The sequence below is a fragment of the Hylaeus volcanicus genome, chromosome 6, assembly GCF_026283585.1.
Source record: "Hylaeus volcanicus isolate JK05 chromosome 6, UHH_iyHylVolc1.0_haploid, whole genome shotgun sequence".
Taxonomy (NCBI): Eukaryota; Metazoa; Arthropoda; class Insecta; order Hymenoptera; family Colletidae; genus Hylaeus; species Hylaeus volcanicus.
The window spans coordinates 18,128,194-18,152,277 of NC_071981.1; the positions used below are offsets into that span (position 1 = coordinate 18,128,194).

Genomic DNA, 24,084 nt, shown 5'->3' on the forward strand with positions numbered 1-24,084 from the left:
AGCCGCTCGAAACGAATTTAATAAACGATTACGCGAGGGTGTTTTCTAAAATTGCTCTCGAATCGTAGAAAGAATTTTCTCTGTATATTAATTTTGTATTTTTTAGTGATTCGATAATTTAAAGAAAAATATAACAACAGTGTTGTTAGTAATAATAGTAATACGTGTGGATATTGAAATAAAACTGTAACCTTAGTTTCACGATTAATTCCACGCCAACCAAATCCTGGTCTGTGATTAAAATCCTGTTTCTCTGGACAATTGTATCAGAGGGACAATCAAGGCTTGATGAAAAACATTTATTTCTTTATTTGGACCAACAACAGTGTCAATCCAGTTCCGTGAAAACTCGTGTACAGGTCTGTTCGCAGACAATACGACTTTATCGAAGTATTTTATTTTAAAACAAAGATAATTCACTTGTGCAACGAAGAGGTATTGGGCAATGAAAGCGTTCGAATCAATTTGGAGTTGTATTTTTGTAGAGGAAAGCTGTTTATTTTGTCAAGATTTCTTCGATATTTCTGAATACTATGGATAGCAAGCACAAAAAAATGGAGTAGTTGAAACCTCGAGTCGAGTGTTTATTTCACCGTGGTAAAACAATTTTCACCGATGGATAAAGCAAGGTGTGAACGGTTTGAAATAAACAGTCAGGAGGTGTTGCAACCGACACGTAATTAGATGTTGCAGCTCTTCCTGCCCACCGTGATCAACCAGACCGATGTGTTCATTATGACCTTCAATCGCGACACGAAACAATAACCGTCTGATCGTAACTGCATTGTCGTGTCTATAATGCTCGATTATTCAGTCGGCACACCGTGTATGCCGTTATTAATAAACCTCTCGGCGCTATTGCCATACGATCGATTATTGGTAGGCAGACATCGTTTGCGAACGGCAAAGAATTCCAATCGGACAGGGTGTGAAAATGAACCACCCTCGTTAATATCGTTAATTAACGCGTTCACCGTCCAACGAATTTTAGCAATTGTCTCCAAACGTCCGCGATTCCGTTGCTTTGATTATTCAGCGAAACGCGTCGATTGAAATCGATCGAAAAACCGATTGAAGTACTACTTAAATCTACTACTTTAGTTATTTCCCATAACTAAAAGAAAATATTCGTTAATGCCACATTAAAAAGTCATAAATATTCTAGCAAAAACATGCATGGCTACCAAAATCATTCGTTGGCGCAAAAATGAAACAGGTTAAACGAACTCTGTAAGAGAAATGAACGTGGATTGCCACGAGTCAAGCGTTAATGTCCCGTTCCCCGACAATATCATCCTCTCTACTTAAAGGATTGCCACTATTACCAGCGAACGAAGAAAAACGAGGCAGCTACGAGGAGTCAACTGACGCATCGTCGTCTGTGCCTAAACTTGACACCAATTAATTAAAAACTTTCGCCGACACGTGCTCCCTCCATGCGTCTGTCACTTTAATTGATTCTATGCGTTTCCAGTTGTCACGCCTTTCGTTTAATTGGTGTGTCAAAAACGACGTAAACCACCTATATGTATGTGCATGTTGAGTTGCTTGTTATACCTAAAATTCTCTTAAACGATCGGTCGACGTTACAACCCTAACACTAGACTACAGTTTAGTCTCATACGTCTTCCCCGAGGACAGCGTTCACCCTAAGTCCCTTTTATAAACCCCTTAAGCGAGAAATAATGGTGGACGATCCATCTTCAAGTCTGTTTAAAAATGAATCCATGGTAACACGTATCAATCATGTTTAAAGAAAGGTAGCAACAAAAATAAAACTGTTCACATTCTTTCTTCGACTTGCACACGAATACTTGATATAATATTATCTTTCTTTCTTTAGTTTATTTATTGGGTTGTCCAGAATGTTCGTGGCAATTTTTAAGAAACATTCAAAGACATGTTTGAATTTCGATATATATATATTTATCGAGTTACATATGTACCATTTTGTTCCACAATTTTTCCACCTTTTAAGGGATGTCCACATGTTATTTGTTTTCAACCATTCCGATATATTCAGACCTGTTCCGGCTACTAAAAATCGGCATGGACTTTCCAGACAACCCAATATAAGAATGCACAGTCGTGTGACCCGACTATGTCACCTGTACCGGTCTTACATTTGCGTCTGTAATTCGGTTAAACCTAATGGATCGCTAGACCCGTACTGTAGCTGCTGTCGCTACAGCCCCTAAGGGTAGAAATCATGCTATTATCTCTCTAAATGGTGCCACGTACTCAATAAAAATAAAAATCTTGTAACCTATCCCGTGAATTTAGAAATATCAAGAACCGATCCATACCTTACGAACAATTTAATAATTAATTCCTATTATCAAAATTCCTCAGGTTTAAGATCAACGTTACGCTATTATCCTTCGCTAAATAATGACACGTACCGAAGAAGAATTAAAGATCATCTAACCCATCCCATGAACATCGAAAGATGAACGCCTACAGTATTAACCGATCGTAACGAATAACTACCTAGACACAGTCGATGTTAATGGCGTACTTAACGAGAAAATTGTCCAATAAATTGAGAGTCCTGTGTCATCGCCTCGTTAATAATACGCGTATGAGCTGTGAGTTCTGCATTTATCATACTTACGCTTAAACGATGAGCACACTGGATTGCGTCTTCACGGGCGCATCAAAGAGGAGCACTCATGCCACAATTACAGGTTACCGTTACTAATGCATTTCCATATCTGACGTCTTCGAGGCAGTCGCTGAAACCGCCATCGGTTATCTGGGAATTCAGTTAGATAGTATCCTAACGTCGTCCTCCTCTTTTCGCGTGTGTCTTTCATGCTACTAACTACATAGATAGTCAAACGCAACGACGTAAATCACCGACTGGTTAATTGACCCGAGTGAAAACCTGTTTTACATCAGGGAACGCTTCCGTCGTAAACGTTTTATGCGCGGGAGGAATTTATTCCCTGATCGATCCGCTCGATCCTCTCGACAGTCTCGGAACGACGTTTCTGGTTAATTGAAAACTGTGCTCGTCGATGTAATAAATAAATGGTGATCAACGGGTCTGTCTCGAACGGGGCTCTAACGAAAATTTGATAATATTGAAATTAAAAAATGCATGAGTGGTAATATATATTACAATGACAAAAGTAAAGTGTTACTTTTTTGTAAACTCTCGTCGGAATGAAGTCTTTAAATAAAATAAAAAGCAAGGAATGCTTACGAAAAAACTTTCCATAAATAGAACAGTGGTCATATCTACACAAAGAAGAAAGTCACTAACTAAAATGAAGAATAAACGAAATAGAAGAAGTTACACGGACTTCCCTATCGATTCCCAAAGTTCACCTTTTTTATCCCCGCGTAAAGTCTCATTGAATGCACCCTGCCGCTCATCAAAGCCCGACAAAAGATCCGTAGATAGGAAAAATGTCCGTCGTTGAAAGAATTCCCACGCTCCAACGTTCGAAATTGTCCAGTTTGATTAAAAATTGCAACATCGGCCACCCCCGCGTGTCCTCATCAACACCGTCGCTCCCGAGAGGTAATTTCAAGCGTGGCGAGTCGCAAAGCCGCGCGGAACGCGTGCGTTTGACAATATTTCAGCGTGCGTGCGTAGCCGCGAATATTCCAGGTGCATTCAAGGCCTCAAATGACCAGAGGGTTCGCCTATTCACCAAAGGAACGAGTCTGTTCGGCGAGGGTGGCTTGATGTTAATTGAAATCGTAAAATGACTGAATCGTCGGATGGAGGCGACGCTTAGAGAGGGTAGGGGTCACGCCCGTATCTTTCTCTTTCTCCCCGTTTCTGTGGCAATTCCGCGGGGCGTCAACCGAAGCGGGAAAACGTTTGTCGCTTCGCGTGAGTGCCACCTGGTGAAACGTCGCTCGCAAACGATTCACCGGGAATTTCCTGCCTGCGGAGGAACGAGTCCCCGAGGAGTCTTGCCATCCTGGAATGAGGAGAACCGCGAAACTGGAATTAAGTGGGTACTCTTTTATTTTTAGTTTCGAGGCAGTATTCGTGAGTTTCTTTTTTACATTTTGTATGTTTATTTATACATGTTTGTACAAGATTTTATTAAATTTACAACTGTCTTGGTCAAATTATTTCGAAGTGTTAATATTCAACGTCACGTTAGGCGAAGTGGAGCCAGAATTAATTTCCGACGATAGCTAAAGTAATTCTTAACAATGGTTATTGTGTAAACAGTGACTGTGAGTGTTATTTTACTGAAATTCAATGTTTTCTAATTCAGTCTTAATCTCGCGTGTTATCTTCCGCGATCTTTGGAAACCCCTGGCTCCTGTTGACCACTCAGACATCACATATGACCAGTACTGACCTCTGTTGATCATTGCGGCTATTTCCCGATTCAGGTATTCAACTGTTTTATCGACAGCGCAGGTCTTCTTCCATCTACGGATGGAGCGTTACGACTGAATCTTCCATACCAGCAGAGTGTGGACATAAAGAAACCTTCCTTATCCAAGTTAGATAAGGAGTTTCCTACTTTATCACATGTGAGTAACACAGAAGAACGTAATTTACATATCACATATCGACTTCCGGAGTCTTGCGAATAGCGCTCTATATTTAGAATATCGAGTATGTACAATCTTTTTGGTATTCGGTATAAAATATATGCACAAAACATGTGAATAGTTCGCGCGTATTTTACATAATATAATCACAGAATACGATGATTACGTCTGTCGTCATACTTAATTGTTACACGCCTCTTTTTCTTCCTTCAATTTTTGTACTTTCTTTAGTACTCTCAAGTGCTTCTGACTATGTACATGGATGTTCCACTGGAAGTCTCCAATGAAAACCCTTTCGCAGACCTATAAAAAGTACATGAAATTTATCTAGACACAAAAACACTGAAAATTTATTGAATGTACCTCGCTTGAAAACTTACATCGCAATAATGCCTTTCCTCGTTACTACTGTCGGTGACTTTTTCGGTATCAGCAGTCCCGTTCAAAGGCTTTTGCGTCGGTTGCTCCCTTCTCAACACGGCGTCTATTATTGCCACGGCTGGTTCTAATACGGAACTATTCCAATTATCCAAATTCGTGCAGTCTAGTGAATAAACCGGCGGTGTCTATAACCATTATCCATCGTTATATCGTTTCATCTCAAAACAAGTATTTCTAATATTCGACTAGTCTCTTGCCCACCTGTCTATCGTTGCGACGAATTAGACGATTCGTGATCCATTTGACTTGTTTCTTAGCGTACCTCTTCGTAACGAGTTTTAAGAAGTCGATGCTTTGTTGGAGTAACTCCTGGCCCTATCGACAAACATAAACTTACAGCAATGCATTTGACTACTCGCGCTAAAATAATTCTACAGATTTATCAAAATCGACGGCAGTTTGCAGTGTTCCCTTGCGGAGTTTGGCAAATTATATAATTAGAAAATAAATGAAGAATGGATTAAAGCTCCTCAGTTCGACTTGCAGGTTGTATAAAACGTCTCCTCATGGACACCAAGATCGGTTCCAGAGACGATAATCGAGCTGCATCGCGCGCAGCTGCAGAGAACGTGACGACGTTGCAGTTCGCCGCTTCTGCTTACCTTTTTACTTTGCCTCTCCTCCTCGGGGAGCACGAGGTAAGCGTGAAACTCCTTGAAGCCGATGGTCTGAAAGATGCCTTTCGTGTAATCGGGTAACCTGGAATGCAAACATTTACCGAATCGTGTATGCCGCTTCTCTTGCACCGCTCGCAGCCCACACTGCCCAACCAATTTCGTTAAAACCCAATTTCAAGCACTAATAAGCTTGAAAAGAGAACTCGAATTAAAGTAAATTAAATTATCACTGAGAAGGATTAGAACTTCATGGGCATGATGATCGCACTTTTAATTTTTTTGTTTAAATATATTATCGCGTCGAGAACATTATTATTTCAACAGCGTACGTGATCAAGCAAGGCAAGCTTCAAATAATTGCATTCGTATTATCGGGAGCCAGTGGAGGAAGATTAATGCTTCCTTCGATTTCTTCTACAAGGTTTTAAGATCTTGTTATGGTCGATGAATCTACTTAAATTTTTGTATTTCGTTTTATAAAAATATTGCTGCTCCGAAAATCAATAAATTACGATATCAACGTGTCATCTGATACCTACTAAAGCAAAAATAGTCACTGGAGAAAGATTAATGCTCCTACTGTTTCCACCAGGTTTTCAGATCTGATTACTGGTACCTAGTGAACCCACTTAGTTCGTGGACCCGACTTCGATTCTATTAAAGACGAAGCGTAATAACATTACCTATCCCCCTCTCTCATGGACAACAAAAGTAAGCCAAATCTCAAAGCAAGCATTCTTCGAACTTTCCGAATCATTAAAAACGGAACAACGAAAAAGGATCATCCAGGATCGTTTCACCCCGAAGGAGCAGCACCCGGCGCGTCGCAATTACGCTGCTCCACGGCGGCGGCGGCCGTTCTGCGATTTCCATGGCCGATGGGTTCGCGCCAAGCGTAATAAAGATGTTGTTAATGTTTATTCCAACGACCGGCGTAAAAAGTAGAAGTCGAGGGTGGCAGACGTCCCATCGTCTTTAAACGGGCGGCGAAGCGTCGCGCGAGCACGTTTGCGTCCTCGGTTCTAGTTCTCGAGTGGCGATCGTATCTCTGCTACGAAAGGAGAACTGCATTTTGCAGGCTCGCCATCTTATCACGGCTGGATAGTGATAGCGAGCCAGGCGAGGTCGAGACGGCGGCAGCTTACGTGGCGAGAAAAGTCTGAGCCGGCTAACGGCGGCCACGGCTCACTTGTTTCGCACACGTGTCAATGCCAAATATGAACCTGTAACTAGAAATTAGATACAGGCTGGCTGGGTGCATGGTCACGCGTGAATGAGACCCCTGTGTGTGTTAGAATATGAGGGGAAAATATAATCAAGTAATTTAGAAACAGTTTGGAATGCATCCCTGACGGGGATGAGAATTTTTGTGTTCTAGGTAGGTTTGGGGCTGGACTGATGGAGGTTGTAATGAATAACAGGAAGAAGTCACTCGAGAGAAGCTCCTCAGTATTGTTAAAGACTGGAGTTGAAGAGGGCTTCAAGTACTTGGGATTAACACTGCTTAGAGGTCCTCTGACCCAAAAAGTTATAGGTCTTCGGAACTTTTGAGGACAACGAGCGGACCTTAGAGTAATTATGACGCTATCAGTGTGGGGTGAAAGTCTAGCTGTGGCGCCATTTGCCCGAGTTAACCCTTGATAGTGTTTCGGTAAGCTCTAGCAGTAAAAAATAGTACTGGAGTTGGCTGGGGTGATTCTTAAGAAACAAAAGAAAAAAAACGAGAACAATAAGAAATTAATCGTATAGTTTTGTATATAAAATTTGGAAAAATTCTTCTAAGCTCGTCTTGTAATACTTGAAGATTGTGAAGTGTAAAGATTGCCTATTGAAAACGATGTTCAGTGATATTTTATATGACAGCAGGAATTTCAAATGAGACAATGGATCCAATATCACCGGGCTACTTCAATTTACCTGAACAATGATTCGATAACGTTTGAATTTCTGATAATCGAATAAAGCAGATAATATTGGTTTAGGTAATCTGAGCGTCAGATAACCCAAATTCGTAATCACATTTTGACTTACCAGATTTGTTGGCAATGAAATTTAATTCTTTCGAAAGAAACCAAGTAGTGTTACATAATGTAAAATTGTCTTGTTTACATAGAACACTTTTAACATCGAAAGGAATCAAATTAACACTGAGATACCAACGCACCTGTACTTCAGTTCTGATTTATTCGTTTCAATTCTCCACTGGAACGGAGCACGTGTAACAAAGTATATCGTAACCAACGATACGGTTGTCCAATTTTCTCTCACAATTATCGAAAGAATCGTTATTAACGGGGCCTAATCAAAACGTAAATTCTCTCGCAATACGATCAGCGATAATCAGAAATGCGCTAACATTCGTGCAATCATGGTGATAACACCAGTTTCAGTGGTAGGTGTAGCGATAATAACAAACAGTGGCGGTGGTGATACTTGCACCGGTAGTTAAGATAACGACAGGGACAGAAATTATTATCACGAAACCATAACTGTTCTAAAATATCTTTATTATCTGTTGCCAGCCAGTTTCCCATGTCGGCGATTATTATTGCTGTTTCTTTACCGCGAAAGGGCCGACTATCAGGCCAGGTAGGAGATAATCGGTTAATCGCTCGGTTAAACTTAAGGCTTTCCGTGAACTACTATGTCCTCGAATTTGTAGAATTCTTCTAAAATTGGAGCCTTCTATTCAATATTATCTCTGCCTGGAAGTCGAAGTGTGTTTTAAATGTTACATAGCGCGATAGCGAAATTTGATAAAGTCGTTAACACGTGACGCACGCATGACTAATCCGAAACTCCTCTCACGAATACTTTTCCGAACGAGTGAAAATCACTTATCGATCGATAGCGAGAGATTTGCACGATAAACTCCTCACGTTGCGAGTAATGAAATTTTGCACGCATCGTTTCGCACGATTGCGACCACACGTGTCACTCTGTTACTCTGTTGCTTTTTACGTAACGCCGTAATGCTATGTTACGTCTCCGGATATACATACGTAATTATACCGATCCATAATTCGTTGTCAATTTAAAAGAAACTATTAATACCTTGTCACCTTCGCGGTCTGATGGAAAGTATCGCTAACAGCGTTCCACGCTACGATGTAGAATATATTCTATTTGCAATATTCCTTGATTGGGATTTCTGGGAATATTTTCGTGATGCACCATGCTCGCTGAAACCTCTATTCTCAAAAAGTCGTTGGCAACCAATCGAATTCAATCAATGGCTAAACCTAGCAGCGATAAATTTCTTAAATGGCGTGCGAAAAAAACGAATGTCGTCGTTCAGCCGGTTTATTTCCGGTTTTTCCAGGGCAGAGGAGACGCGATGGATCATCGAAATTTCGAATGCAACCGGCAGACGCCTTCGGCTTCACGTGTCAACCGTTATCAATATCTTATCCCGATTAGCTAGGAGTAGCGTAATTAACACAGGCATGTATAATGAGCGAAAGGTACTCGATTTGCATATAAATACGTGTTACGTGGCATTGAGGAATAACCGAACGATCGGATTCACCAGAAACTCGGTAATGTCTCGAGTAGTCTGACTTGGCAATTTTTTTTTCCAACGGGAAACCGCAGACATAATGAATTATAAATTAATAATTCAAGGAACGTCGATATTTCGTCGAATCTCTCGTCACTGCGCAACTATTTATCGGAGATTACATTTTTGCGAACGGATTGCTTGCAGTGAGAATCATTTATTTACTTAGCAGAAAGAGAAAAGGAAACACTGATATACACTGTGTATGAACGATATGTTCTTTTATAATTTTTTGCCTGTTTTTATGAAGTATCAAAAAGTAATTTTCACCTTTAAGTCAATGAAAAAAGAATGAAGGGGAATAAACGATTAAAATCAATTCAATAAGTATCCAAATAATGTGGGAATCAGTTGAAAACCAAACCTTTACGAAAATGTCACAAATACACCGTCTCGCAGAACGACAAAAATAATGTATGCAGGTGAAGCATCGTTAACAAAATCACATGAAATTATTCATTCGAAACGAAACAATGGCAACGCACAACAGACCCGGAAATTTTAATTCGAAGCTTAATGGCGTCGTACAGGTTTCGTATAATGAACCTGCCGTATTACTCTCGCATTGGCATATTATATTAATCACACCTGTCTTTTGCAACTTTGATGTGCCAGGGTATGACGTCATATCCGGCAGAAGTCGAGCAGGTAAAGCAGCCGAGCACGAGCATTTGCATAATACGAGACATGTTACTCGCAGAAATGCGCGAGTATCGAGGTACGCGAGCGGTGAAACGAGGGAAGACCGTGGCCAGGCGTGAAAAAAAAAAGAAAAAAAAATTAATAATCATCGCAACCCACCACTCCGACACATCAGAGGGGCCTCGTTTCTTTGTACACGTGCGAAGTTCTTCTGGCACTTCATCCGACGCTGTTATTCAAAATTTGATTCGTAACTGTTACATAGTAGCCACGTACACATTTGAATGTGCAATTAAATGACCATTAGAGCTGTTACTGTAATTAAAAGTTCATTTTTCAACGTTTCAGCGTGGGTGCGGCTGCTTTGAAATGGTTATTAAAAAATCTTACAATTGAGAATTACAATCTACGAACAGGTGCAAGGAGGTTGAAGAAAAATTAATTAGTGGAAATTAATGGAGATTTTGCGAAGTTAGTTAGAATTGGAAACGGTAGAACTGCGGTGGAATTCTTCCTGAGTTTTGTAGCATAAACTTTCTTAGAAAAACTAATTACAGTATAAACATTCGGTCCACTGAATAATCATGATACTCGGCTCCAGAGATTCTATCTATGTTAACAATGCTACTACGGTACCTAATGACAAAAAATAAATAAAACAAGATAATCCTCCCGCCCCCGGCAAAGGAAACAAAGAACTTTAATCCACTGCGGTGTATTTGTGCGCATCAGACAAAGACAATAACGCTCGCTTAGGCGGCGCATTTGTTCATCTACTCTCGTTCCCATGAACTTCTTAGACGCTAAAGTAATTCAGTTGGAACCTCTTCTCGGGCTGTTCCACGTTGCGTACCACGCACTGCACGTGCCGTGGCGAAGTCGACTGCAAATTGGCATGGCGGTGTAATTTGCATAGCGGCTGGTGCAGCGCCGCGATGCAGTTCAGCGCGCACTGTGCACGCATATGCGAACGATAATAATTAACTATAATTGTCAGCGTCGATATTAACCATTGATCGAGGCACCGGATATTCGGGGATGCTGTCGACTGAGAAGCTGAGGAAAGGAAGTGCTAAAAACATCGAAGGAAACATCGAAGGATATTTATGAATAAATTTCCTATTTATATTTTCTGTAACATTAAAAACAAATTGACCATTACATAGAGCTTTTCAAACTGCATAATAATTGACTAATAAATAATTAATTTAAGTAACCATTCCCTGTTGGACAATTAATTCGATCCAAGGGCTTAATGTTTGCATTTGTAATGCATTTATGTTTGAAGACAGAGAACGGTAATTTTTATGTAATCGTTTTGTTTGTGAAGGTAATAACTATTCATTAGAGGATTATCGGTAACAGGTTCTGCATCATTTCGCATTGCTCTTTAGCAGGTCTTGCAGCGAAGGGCGCGAAGCAGGAAATCGGCAACAGGAAGCTAATAAAAACAATAGACCTAGTTCTCGAGCCGTTTATCGGCATTGCACTTTTTCCTGAACGCGAGTGCTGCTGACATAACGTACCGTGGTTAATCGAATCGATACTCGACTTTATCGCGGTTCGAGTTTCCTCTAAAGGTCCATCCGTACTCGCAGCACTACTATTTTATCGAAATCCATCGCCTAATATTTTACAACCAGGTAATTGTTAGTAAGATATAGACCTTTCGACAGGCCTTCGTTGTTGCATTTCTTTAACATTCCTGCCTTTATAAATAATCACAATTTCATGAATGCGTTTACAACTACTATTGAATGATATTACAATTACTACAAAATTCGCGAAAGATGGTCGTCTATCAAATCAAACCAAAACTTGAATACGATCCATGCTATCTAAAAGAATTTTGTTCTCTACATTATCAGTGTGGACCAGCCTTTAAGGTGCTAGGACGTATTTCACGCGAAATGCTCGCGAACGAGTGAAAATGACACCGAAAAACTAAAAGTATTTAACGACCACCGGCCACTCGAGGTTTCAAATGAATTTCTTAATGATTGATCGCCAATTGTGCCTTGCAGATTAAACGTACAAGCGGTGGAGTTCTCGACGTAGAATGTTTAGGACCTATTTTGAAATGTTCCGTTAATCAAACTAAACGTTTCATATGGTTTCCAATAAATAACAATGAAAAATTTGCCAGAGTTTCTAACAGCAAACGTGTTAACAATATCGGGCACTGTTTTTAACATCTTCTAGTTCCGAGTCGGTTAACACCAGAATGCAAGGAATTCGCTGCCAGTATGATTTTTTCATGTGCGTTAGGCGTAAAACAACGTTCGAGTTTTATTTTACGTCTTCCAAAATGCGATTACTCGGCGTTCAGCTAATTTTTGAAAAACGATCCCCAGGTAGACACGTTCGCAGATGCGTGTCGATCATCGCGCGCAGACCAGCCTAAGAAGAAATAATCTGACGAACAATTTCCCACTTTGCATACGCGCAAACGCAACGTCAAGCGAAATATTTTACGAGTTACCCGATTCTCGCGGAATTCGATGACACGATGGGAACGTTGTAAGACGAACCCGTGGCGCAACTGTACATGATTAGGAAAGTGTGGAATAGTCGTTTACAAACAACATGAAACTTCGAACTCGCGAGAAAGTGACAATTTAGTACAAATATTCAGTCGATGCAAACATGGAACAGGGTTTCTTATATTTCATTCCCTCTACCATGTAAAGGAAAATTATTTTGGCAGACGTTCCCAAAGTAGAATTATCATTATCTTTGAATATATTTCAAGATAGTTTTTTTGCAATAAAATCCTGTTATTTTATTATTACAGGTACTAAGATGTCGCGATAAGATGACTCTGTTTTCACGCTCTCGCATGGGGACCGCGCAGAGAGCGGTCTACTTCTCGCGACTGCTACTTCCTTTATTTTCTCCTTGACATCCGGTCGACGCGATTTCCGGAAGCGAGTAAGGCGAGAGGCCGAGCCCTGACCGACGCGCTGTTTACGAATCGCGGCGGTTTACGTGTTCGCCGCGCACACGTGACACGTGAATTCGGGGAACTCGTACAGGGTGAATCATGCAAAGTGGTCGGCTATCAAAGGAACACTGGGAACTCCCACGCGCTGATTGCGATAAAAATTCAACTGGTGCTTGACGCGAAACAATGTCCTGACCGAGAGATACTAAAAATATCTCTAAAATATTTCGAAGCGTTTTTAATTAATCCATGAAGAAATTAGCGTATTCTCGCGAAACAGCACAAATTATGGGATCGAGAGAAATTTCAGCGGAACACAGAACGTTTCGAGCATGACTCAACGAAAACTAGGGGAGAAACGAAGGATAAATCCTTGAACCAGCAGACTGCAGGCTAGCTCGCGTGATCTAAAGCTCTTACTGACATAACTCTCGCACTTACGTGTTGGACTTGATCCGCTGTTTGTTGTATCTCCGATGAAAGTCAAGCAGTTCGTCCACCAGACCGGCATCCAACATGGCGTCGACCCTGCTGTCTAGTCGACAGTCGAGGACTTTCTGCAAGAATTTCGGAGAAAAGATGTTGGAATTAATTAATGGCTTCGCCCACTTGGTTTTTGTTTTGTTTTACGCTTTATAACTGGAGCTTTGATCAATTTATTTCACATAATTTGAGATTCTCGACTATGCGCTCTGTGTCGTTTCAAAATTCTCGATTGAGTTTTTAATTAATAAAAAAAAAAGAAGGGGAAGAAAGTCCTTCTTCGTCAGCCTTATTTCTCAATGCAGAATAAAAAATTTGTTCAGCTTCGCTCGTTTCCTTTTTCGAGAAACCTTCGTAGCGTTTACACGTGTGAAATAGAACCCTGATAAATGAGCTACTTCTGCCGAGGACACGTACCTTTATTAGCATTCCTCCAGTGCGAGGGTAATGAAGCTACTTGTCTAAAAGACACGTACCTATAATAGCGTTCCTCCAGGTCTAGAGAAATGTATAAACAAAAGAGCCAACGGCTACTCCTTAAACTTTTAAGTAGAAATTACTTTAAACGAGTTAATAACTAAGCTACGACTATTGAAGACAAAGGGTGTCGTCAGACTATTTGTCCAAGCATGGTATTAATCCATGCATCACAGGTAGATATCTTTATTAACATTCCTCTAGTGTTACAGTAACGAACTAATTTCTGACAAGGTCTCCTTTGATAACATTCTTCCAGATAGATACACCATTTTTGAAACTAAATAAATCTCCAGCATATACTCTGTTCAAAGGACTCCAGACTAGTTGACGACGACCAAGTTACCTAACCAAGAAATAACATCACGAATTCCAAGTCCACACGAATCCCTCGCTTAATTTTAAATAGTACTCCAATACTCCGGATAATTACCCATCCGTCAAACCCAGGAAAGAAGATTGTTTTGCCGTTTAAAGCTCATTTTCTAAAGAAGAGGAGCTCGTAGATCCCCTCACGGCCGATCCCTCGATATCTCGACGATTTCGATAGCCCGCAGAGAATTAGATACCGCGGGACGAGATAATCACTGCTATATTTCGTCAAGGGGGAGCTCGATATCAATGAACCGTGTAAGTTACGCAAGAGTTCGAAAGCTGACTCGTATCCCCTGAGAAAAAGAAAGAACGATACCATCGTCCACGGTGGCCTCCAACAGGTTTGAAATTAATCCCGTCCTCTCTCGCTCTAGGACTCCCTGTCTCTCTTTCTCCCGTTCCGTACGTATTCGCTAATAGCTAAAACGCGTTAGGAGAGTTCCGTGTCCTCGAAATCGTTCACGCGCAAAATCTGACTGGTCAGGCATGTCGTGTATCGAAGGCGATAAACCAGTGACGTGACTCGATTCTCAGGTACGCGTTAGAAACAAACGAGAGAAAAAAAAAAAGGAAGGGTGTCATACATCGGAATATTCGTCCCAGGACGGTGTTAACGGAGTCACATATCAGGGACGCGAATGGAATTAATCAAATATAGGGATCATGTTCTTTGCAAAGATCTATTTCTGGTGGTACAACTTTCACCGAGTCGGAATTTTGTTAATTCCAGCAGACATCTTGGAGCCTGTTTGGTGACTCTTTCCTCGTCGTCCAAGGGCAAGATTTTCTGTATAATTTTAGTATAGGATTATTTCATTATTTCATCCATTTTTTCTTATATTCTTACCTTTGTTTCAGGTTCTCTTAGGTGTGAAGAAACAATCAAATTTAAATACAAAGTGAAAAACATTAACTATATTTCTTTTTATATAAAAGTCTACGTTCAGCAATTAATCAGCTGAAAATAAATTGTACGGATTCTCGGTATCAATGCCATCCTCGAGGTGTGTCGCAATTTTTGTCCGCTAATTAAGAGGACCCACCAATTAAGGATACTTCATCCAGACATAAAAAAGAAGGAAGAAGTAAAGACGGTATAAAAAAAGAAGAGAATTACGAAAGAATGAATACATCGATTCGATACCGTCGCAACTGTAATTAAGCGAATTGTTTGCATAAGAGAATAACTTTTGCCAGTCATAAATTAACAGAGAGGAATCGCGTTTGATGAGTTATTCATAACTTTACGGCATTCCTTTATTTCGCCTTAAAACACGAATAAATATACTTTTGAAAGGCACGAGTCGATTAGGAATTCCGATAAAGGCAAACAAATTGTACGCGTGCAAACATTAGAAGGTAACGAGAGATAGGTTTCACGGGAATGGTTACACAAAGCTGTCGAAAGTGTGTGCCCAAAAGTTAGCATTGTCACGTCGAAAGCAAACATGGCTTTGGACGTGGCTTGTCTACCCTGTTCTTGCTTTTTACTTTTGCTTCCAATAGAAGACCACCGACGTCGTAACGTGATCATTAATATTTCCAGTGTATATCGGAGAATCGTGCAGCCTCGATGATCGGATACATGTCAGATCAAGGAAACTATTAATATTCCTGTAGCCAATACGCGTGTGTTGGGCGATTTCATTCCTTCGGGCAACATTTGCAATTCGCTGAAAGGAATGCTCACAAGTGAAAATACGATCCGTGGTCTTTGGGGGGGGATGCGAATGGAGCAGACGTTTATGATTATTTGAAGTTTCTAAAGTCGAGATTGTATAAAAATTTAACGAGTCTGGCGCATGAACCGACTCCTTGAACTTTGTCAAATTGTTCTCACACTCGTTCACGTTTGAAACGCGACCTCCGCAACCCGTTTCGGCCGCATTCACTTTAAATCGTGTTTAAATGCCGGTGAGCTCGCGAGCTACACCCGAGCGCCCTCGCTGTTCATTCATGGCCAGCAGCCGTGTCAATGACGCACGATCCACGGAGTCGGTGTTTGATGTCCACACGGTACATGTGCACCGACGTCACGTCGACCACGTGCCACAACTACGTTTCACTCGGCGTGTGTAACCGAACCAACGTGTTTTCTCATCAATTAACCGCCTCGGGCATGACGTACATTACAATGTACACGAACCTTAACAATATTGCCCTCCGCGCGAAATAATTTACCTCTTAGCCCCTAAATACCATAGGCGAATTATTCATTACCATTAGATTATTAGTTACAGGTGGAAGAAATATATTTAACGGTATCGTGTGTGTATTTGGTATAAATTTTGCTTGGGAAAAGTATGAATTATAAGACTTTGATAGGAGAAAGGAAGAAAAGAACAACGAAGCAAAGGAAGATCTTGTAAATTTCACGATCCGACAATCGAACGTGTGCTTTCAGCACGTTTTAAAGGGATTAAACAATAACGAGGATGTTTAGTGGTAATTAAGATGCAACGATAATCGTCTCGGACAATCTGCACGCGAGGGTTGGTTGGCAGATAGGGGGAGGGTGGACGGAAGCCGATGGGAAGAGCTGTTGCGCTTTTACGAAAATTTGTAAACGGCCCGGAGGGTTCCGCGTTGACGTGATCGAGAATGGTCAGTTTGACGGTAAGTAGCGACGGGGTTTGATCCTGCTCCTGATTAACCCTTCGACCACGTCGAGGTAAATTGCACCTTCACACGGAACATAACTTAATTTCGTTGGAAGGAAGAAAGGACACCGAGTATTTTAAGCAGGGCGGTTGGATCTAGATAAGAATCTTACAATTTCATCCATTAACGTTTCGCGGTTGTCCTTTTCGGAAAGAGGTAACGTTATACTACTGATTAAAAGTAGTACAATTTTTCATGTATATTAAAAAAAAAAAAAAAATTGTTTTTCCTTCAATTTAAATTGATAAAAGAAATATTGTATCATTTATTAAGTACTCGAAATTTAGGTAAGAATGTTGCCCATTTTTGTTGGGAGTGATGGTTCCCGTGTTTGGTTCCAAAGGGTGTCCATAGATGGCGCCTCATGGTGGTTTCAGAGTAACTTTTTTTCAAACCCATACACTATTTATATACGTAAAAGCTAGGCCATTTAATTATTAAATTCTGAATATTATTAATATCAATCCTAAATTGTTCGATTCTATTATCCTAAATCTGTCATATTTTAAAATATCAAGAACCAAAACCGTGCAAATCACGACTACACTTCCATATATTAAAACAAACCACAGCAAATATATAAAATTTAAAAAAAAAAAAAAGGAAGAACACTTGTAGGCAAGACATTCGAAACGACCGTCAATTGCGTTCAGAATCTTTTCCCTGTAACGACGAGACACGGCCACTCTAATATATTTCATTTGGCGAAGAAATAAAATTGAAAACGGTTAGAAGAAACCGGGATCCTTGGCAGTAGTTTATCACCTCGCTTTGTTACATCTCGGAGCCAAGCTTGAAAATAATCGAGGCTAAAGAAGTGAAAGACTTAAAAACTGGCGCGTAACAATCCCCCGACGGCTATCTCTCCTCTTTGATATCCGTAATTACCTTTGTGATCGAAATATATTACCCATCGTTGTCGAAATAAAAACTGCCAACGTAACGGTCACAATTGCGGCCATATGTCAGTCAATTATAGCGCCTCGGTCAAGAAAGTAGCAGTATCTCATCCAAGAACAGCCCCCCCTCAACTATGTAACACGACCGGAAACTGGCCACTAGACAAGGTAGCACATGATAAATGAAGTGGACGACTCTGTTTCATGGCTGCGACATAAGGAACGTCGACGACGACGATGACTCCGCGTCATTGACTCGAGCAACGTAATATCTGGGTGTTCCCGTTGATAGGTAAAGACTGGTAATTCAGTCTTGACAACGAGAAATTTATTTGCAACGTTTCTCTCTATCGAGATCTGATATAATTATAACTATCTAACATTTCCGACGAGAATTCCATGACCTCTTGACCTTTTTCTATAATATAATCTATAATATTTATGCTTACACAGATCACACCAAGTTCTCGGATTAATCCCCGTCCTTAACATTAAAAGAGAATATATAAATAGAGATACACGACCCACAAGAAACGCAAATTATTATTTTTATGTAATAGTTGACCAATAACTCGCCAAGGCGAGAACTTCTTCCTACATTAACCATTTTATGTAACTATCGCTCCGGAATTCCCCTGTCGTAGATATTTGCTCTTTCTATTATTATTCACACTCTGTGCCGAACGGAGAGAGGATCGCCCGTTGGGTTTAGCTAAATTTTTAGAAATTTCACCTTGGAAACAGCAGTGATCGCAGCACGGGCGTGTGTGTCAGCGCAAGCGTTAGAATAAACCGCTTCTCGAACAGGGTCGTGAAAATTCGCACGCGGTCACCTTCCTCCTCGTCTACAACTACTGTTTCTTCTGGAAGGACCTTGGCACGATTTACGAGCCAACGAGGCGAGCGAGGCTTTCTAGTTTCGGCTTTCTGTTCCTTCGCTTTCTGCTAGCCACGGGTGAAACCAGAAGGAATCTCTATTAGGGCGTCCCAGAAACCATTGCGCGTTTCGGTCACTTTGCTATTAATTTCAGTTAATTTAAACGAGAGTGCGAGTCTCTGTTAATTGCTGCTTGTCGTTTGAAATATTAGATGTAGAAATTAATTCTGTCGATTTCCGAGGTGAACATGCTAGAGCAATCTGTGCGTTTCAATACTACGAAAGTCGGTAATAAAGACGGGAAAATTTCATTTAAAACAACAGATAGTAATTAATAGTGTCACGAGTCTCTTTCGACCGTTAGCGAATGTTTGTTTGCTTTGAGAAACATCGAGACGTGGAACACTCGCAAATGTCAGCGTTCTAATATTTTACGGCGCGGACGATAGAAAAAGTCGACAAAAAACAACCCCACAAAAAGGTGTTAGTGGTAATTACAATGTATCAGGGGATACACTGTAACAACACGTGGCAAATAGGTTGACTCGCTTCGAGTCAATAAAGTTCTTTGGGCGTTCGAAGAAATACAGTTTAGAGTCCAGTGGAATCCTCGGCACGAGATGGCGTTCTATGTATTATTTATCATCAGAAATTCTCGAATGGCTATCTTAATTTAAATAACGAATTTAGACGTTAATATGTTGATATATTCCAAATAAAGAGGAATCTACATGCATTCGAATTTCGCGACACCACGAAATTAATATGGCAATTAAACGAAACTCGATCACGGTTGGAACTCACAATTACGTTTTTGTCGAGATTCGTATCTCGCCGTTGGCTCGATATTAATTTTCATCCCATTCGCCGACGACAAAAACTGCGAAACTCCATGCTGCGTCATTTATCGTACCGTTTGTCCCCTCGGCTTAGATGTGTTTAAGATAAATTTAGATTTATCGAGTCGAGCCACGCATACGTGATCGCGTTTTCTTTTTTCATTCTCCCGCGATCGAAGCTGTCTGCAACGACCTTTCCGCGAATCAATGGTCCCGTCTGAAGGTGAAAAAGTCAATGGCTCCACGAATCCTGATTTGGTAAACGTGCACGCACTTAACGCGCACACGTAACTACCTCGCGCGTGGGCGTGAACGTTCGATCATTCCTTCGCAGGCGAAACGGCTCCGTTTCGCAGAAATCACGTGCTCAAATGTCCAAGTATGATATCGGGGTAACCTTGAAATTATAATTTTCGTACAACTCTCCCGGCGAGCGTAATTATTGGATCGGCTGAGGAGACGGGCAAAAAAAAAAAATTGTAAACTCGCGACGAATACTAAGAAAGTACATGTAGATAATAACGAAAACAAAATGAGGAATTAAAAACGTTACAAAAAAGATTCATTTATATTTAGAATACGAATATAGAGTTTAATTATAGATATAGTCGTTTCAGCCTGTATCTTTTTCGATATTAATTTATAAATCTTCTCGGAACATGAAACACGTAACAAAAAAATATCACAAATAAGAAAAAAGATCTATCTACGTAAATCGAGTACTAATGCACGCCATGTATCTTTTACGTTAACTTAATCGTTGATAACACTACTATCTAAAAGAGCCAACGATCGCTAAACTTAGGAATACCAAGGAAGCTCCGTCCACGAACGGTTTCACGCGGTCGTTCGAATTTTTCTAGGGACGGCATGCGCCGTGTAATTTGCAGAAACGATTTTCGTGGAAAATCAGGGCACGCCGTCGGCGTCGACGCGGCATTCGTGAGAATACGCGAGCGTCGATTCTCAGGTCGGCAGAAACGAACGGCTGAAGGGAGAGAATAGAAGGGATACAAACGTATTGAAAAAGACAAAGAATAGAAAAGGGGAAAAAGAAAATTACCGACCATCGGGAGCCCTCCAGGTCCCGATAAACACTCGAGATGCACACCAACTAAATTTGGACGCTAATGACACGTTTCCCGTTCGTTTCGTGCAGCAAATTCGATCGTCTTTGCTTATTATCATAAGATCTCCGCGGTAATGGTACAATGTTCCCAAAGACTGACTCGGAATCACCGGCGTCATCGATCGCGTGGGATTAACGTGGTTACACGCAACTAAACGGGTGCAGCGGGTACCTTGACGCTAAATGCACCAAAGGTGTGAAAGGAGACCTTTTGGTGCTGGTAACTCGGAACTGAAAAACTCCTACGAAACGTATAGACTGTTAGGTTTCAAAAATTCCTTCGAAAAATGTATTTGCCCGAGTGCACGACGAGGTATTCCCTTTAAGAGGGAGTGTCGCGATGCTCGAACCAATTATGGTCCCTGAATCGTTGACAAAGTCAGTCAGTGGAAAGCTGGCATGAACGCAGTCAGTCACTGGAAAGCCGGGGTCACCGAATTTTTCGTGCGAATCAGGAAACGATTCGTCGGAAAATGAAAGGCACTAAGAGGGGCAGGTGCATAGCACTCTGCAGATAGGAATCATTCGTCGCGACAATGATGGAAGAAAACACCAAGAAAAGATATGCTTAAAAAACAATATTTGGGTGTTTTTCAAAGGTGAAAGCTCCCTTAAAGCGCGTACCCACGAATGCAGGCTGACCCGGTTCTCTATTTTCGGGCTGCAAACCAGCTAGCCACGATTTCTTGATCAAAGGGACGTTACGGATAGCACTATGAATCCCCGCACTTGTATTTGTGAAATCTGAGCAGCATCCAGCCAACCTTGGCAGTATAACCGTGCACGGTTTTATTTCAAATTGAATGGAAAGTATTTGATTTAGTAATTGATTTAGTTCGACCCAAGGATTTATATGTCAAATGCTACTGACAATCGCGAAGAATTAATCCGAAAAATAGCGATGAAATCATGATGGCATCATAAACGCAGCCATTCGCGAATCATCTACACTGACATTTATTCCTGCCATTTCGACTTGCGTAAACATCATAGAAACATAAAAGTCTTAAATACCGTAATCCAGTATATTAAAACTTCAAAGAGTACGAACACTTCCACAACATTGTATACTTAATGTTCCAATTGCAAATCGTTTTTTTTTTTTTAAATTTATTTACTAACCCGTTAGGTCCATTTGTCAACAATCGTCCCTCGGTTCGTTGCCTCGTTATTTTTCTGAATAACAGACGAGTACAAACTTGAACACATAAATAAAAATCGAATACCAGAATTAATTTACAAAAGATTAAAAATTTGGTTTTCAACCCGCGCTCACTATCAATTAACTCTGATCGCGGCCGAATGTTCAAGGCTCGAAGGCCATGGCTGAGCAGTGTCAGGCATCTCGAAATTCGATTCTAAACACCGTCAGCACCTCCATTACGCTACTCGCAAATCGCAAGGGAACACATTTTCCAGTTATGCGTAATCCTCCACTCGACTCCGGTGCCATAATCGCTCGGTATGAGTTAACTTGTCACGTTTCGTTCGATATAATTCGTCGTCTCCATGCAAAACAGTCCGAGGAAAAAAATTAATCCCGCAATAACGATATTATACTTGTTTACGGTAACAATATCATTACCACGTGTTTTAAGACCTCGATCAATACATATCAACAGGATTAAATCAGACTTTGAAAATGTAAATAATAGATACGTGATTCTAGAGAGGACGGAAATAAAAGATTCATTAAACGCGCAGGAATAGAATGATGGCCGCGCAACGTCGCTCAATTTCCTACCAATCGTCTGGAATCCCGACGAACGCAAATATAGCTAGATAGAGGGTTTGGAAATACCTTTGTTCCGATGGTAAATAGAAATGCAATCTTAGTTGCCATCGGCGAAAGAAATGGAACCGTTTTGCGACTGACGTCAGCCTTTCCCCGTCGTCGATTCTTCGTTCCCTCTCTGAATTTTGTTGCTCGTATTTCGCATACAGATCTAACGAGAACGGTGGTTTTGGACACCGCGGCACGCATGGTATTTCCGGCAACTCATACAGATGCAAAGAAACGACGGGATCGAGGGAGGCAGGGAGGATACCAACGAGACGAGGAGCTTTTTATTACCGTCGAATTCGAGTCGCAAGCTCGCGAAAGAAAGCACGTGACGAGACGTATCGCCACCGCGAATGAGAAATATGGCGGACCGTTTCTTCCACAGACTTTTTTCGGTCCAGGAAAGTTACGACGATGCTTCGTTTGATTCTAATATCGTTTTTGGTGAAATTTTTCAAAATTATTCTAGAATAAGACATATTTGAAAAAAGGTCAGACATCGATCTTGGATACTGTTCATTCATATAAAGATATAAAAATCTGTCTATTCGTATAAAGATACAAGCATACATGCATTTTTATCGAACCCTCGTAATTAACTCCAGCACACCTCATAAAAGCATTACGTTGATAATAGAAGTGGGATAAGAAATCTGCGTGAACCTATCGTTAATGGAGACGTCAGTTCGAAAGTAACAGGTTCATGAGCGCCCAAAGAACAGCACCGGGCAGCCCTTGTAATTGCTTTATTAATAGCAACGTAGTCGGCGTTAAGAGCTCGTTGGGATCGCGAGCAACGGCACCGTGGGAGGCTGGTCTAATTTTAAAAGGCGCACTCCGTCCTGAATTTCAGTCGCGTTTACATGGAACCGACAGGGCATAACCACCAGGGCACGGGGTCTTCCGTTTCACGATCGAGCGACACGTGGGTTTCCCTATCGTTCGCTTCCCGGATCTTGAGGTATAGCAATGAACTCAGCGGCTCCAACTTCCGGGATGATTTTCACGGAGCCGCGATAAGGGCAACGCGCAATCATCCTGGTTCAAAGTTCGTCGTCGCTGGCCAGGACGAACTGAATGCTGCAGAGTGATTCCACGAGAATGGAAGACTTTGATCCTCTTCGAAGAACTCCATCATCGATGCGTCATACGCGGTGTGTGTCATGGTTGTGGTAAACGATCTTAATATTTTGAGGGAATTTTATGTGTCACGAGAAGGAAAATAGAATACATGTTTCAGGATGTAAAAGATGGATTGCGAGAAGGTGGCTATTTTAATGGACCGAAATCGAGCTCGAGGAATGGCAAGTTAAAAATTCTATTTAGAAATAATAACACAGAAAGTGCCGAATACGCAACTGAGGCGTCGCCTTTCTCTGCTCGAAGGGTTATGTTTTCAGCACATATTTTACGCGTCTTACCTCCGCCTCGCCATTACATCTCAATTGTTGTAATTTTTTCGTCACGACACACAAGTTTTCCAGTAACAAGTTAATTGCAGAACCCCATAATTACGACGTTGCCCAGACGTTCTGGCGGCGAAACGATCACGGAACAGCCCCGGTTTGTTTCGAGGCATCCCTCGTAGTGGGAGTTTAATATGTACATTTTTTCCGAATGACGTTTTCGCGGGGGATATTTACGTCGTGGGGGAAGGAAAGCACTCCGATGGCGGTATTAAAAGCTGTCCTCTCGGAATGAAATACTCGCGAAGCGACGACGAAAGAGGAAAACGATTCGGGGACGGTCGAATTACGATCGAAGTGTGCGTAATGGCACGAGGATGCGAGAAATAAATTTCTCCATGGCATCTGGGTAGAATTATTCG

General features: G+C 41.2%; 1 protein-coding gene across 2 annotated transcripts in view; it reads right to left on the minus strand.

Moving 5' to 3' along the window:
• Positions 1-4,560: 4,560 nt before the first annotated feature.
• The window catches only part of LOC128878179 (tRNA dimethylallyltransferase), a 72,185-nt gene continuing 52,661 nt past the window's right edge, over positions 4,561-24,084 (minus strand). For both annotated transcript variants that reach the window (XM_054126172.1, XM_054126171.1), the window contains exons 5-9: positions 13,175-13,290; positions 5,574-5,670; positions 5,173-5,286; positions 4,911-5,096; positions 4,561-4,833 (exon numbers count right to left, since the gene is read on the minus strand). In XM_054126172.1, coding sequence (XP_053982147.1) covers positions 4,711-4,833; positions 4,911-5,096; positions 5,173-5,286; positions 5,574-5,670; positions 13,175-13,290 — 636 coding nt within the window. In that variant the 3' untranslated portion in view covers positions 4,561-4,710. The remainder of the gene's footprint in view (positions 4,834-4,910; positions 5,097-5,172; positions 5,287-5,573; positions 5,671-13,174; positions 13,291-24,084) is intronic.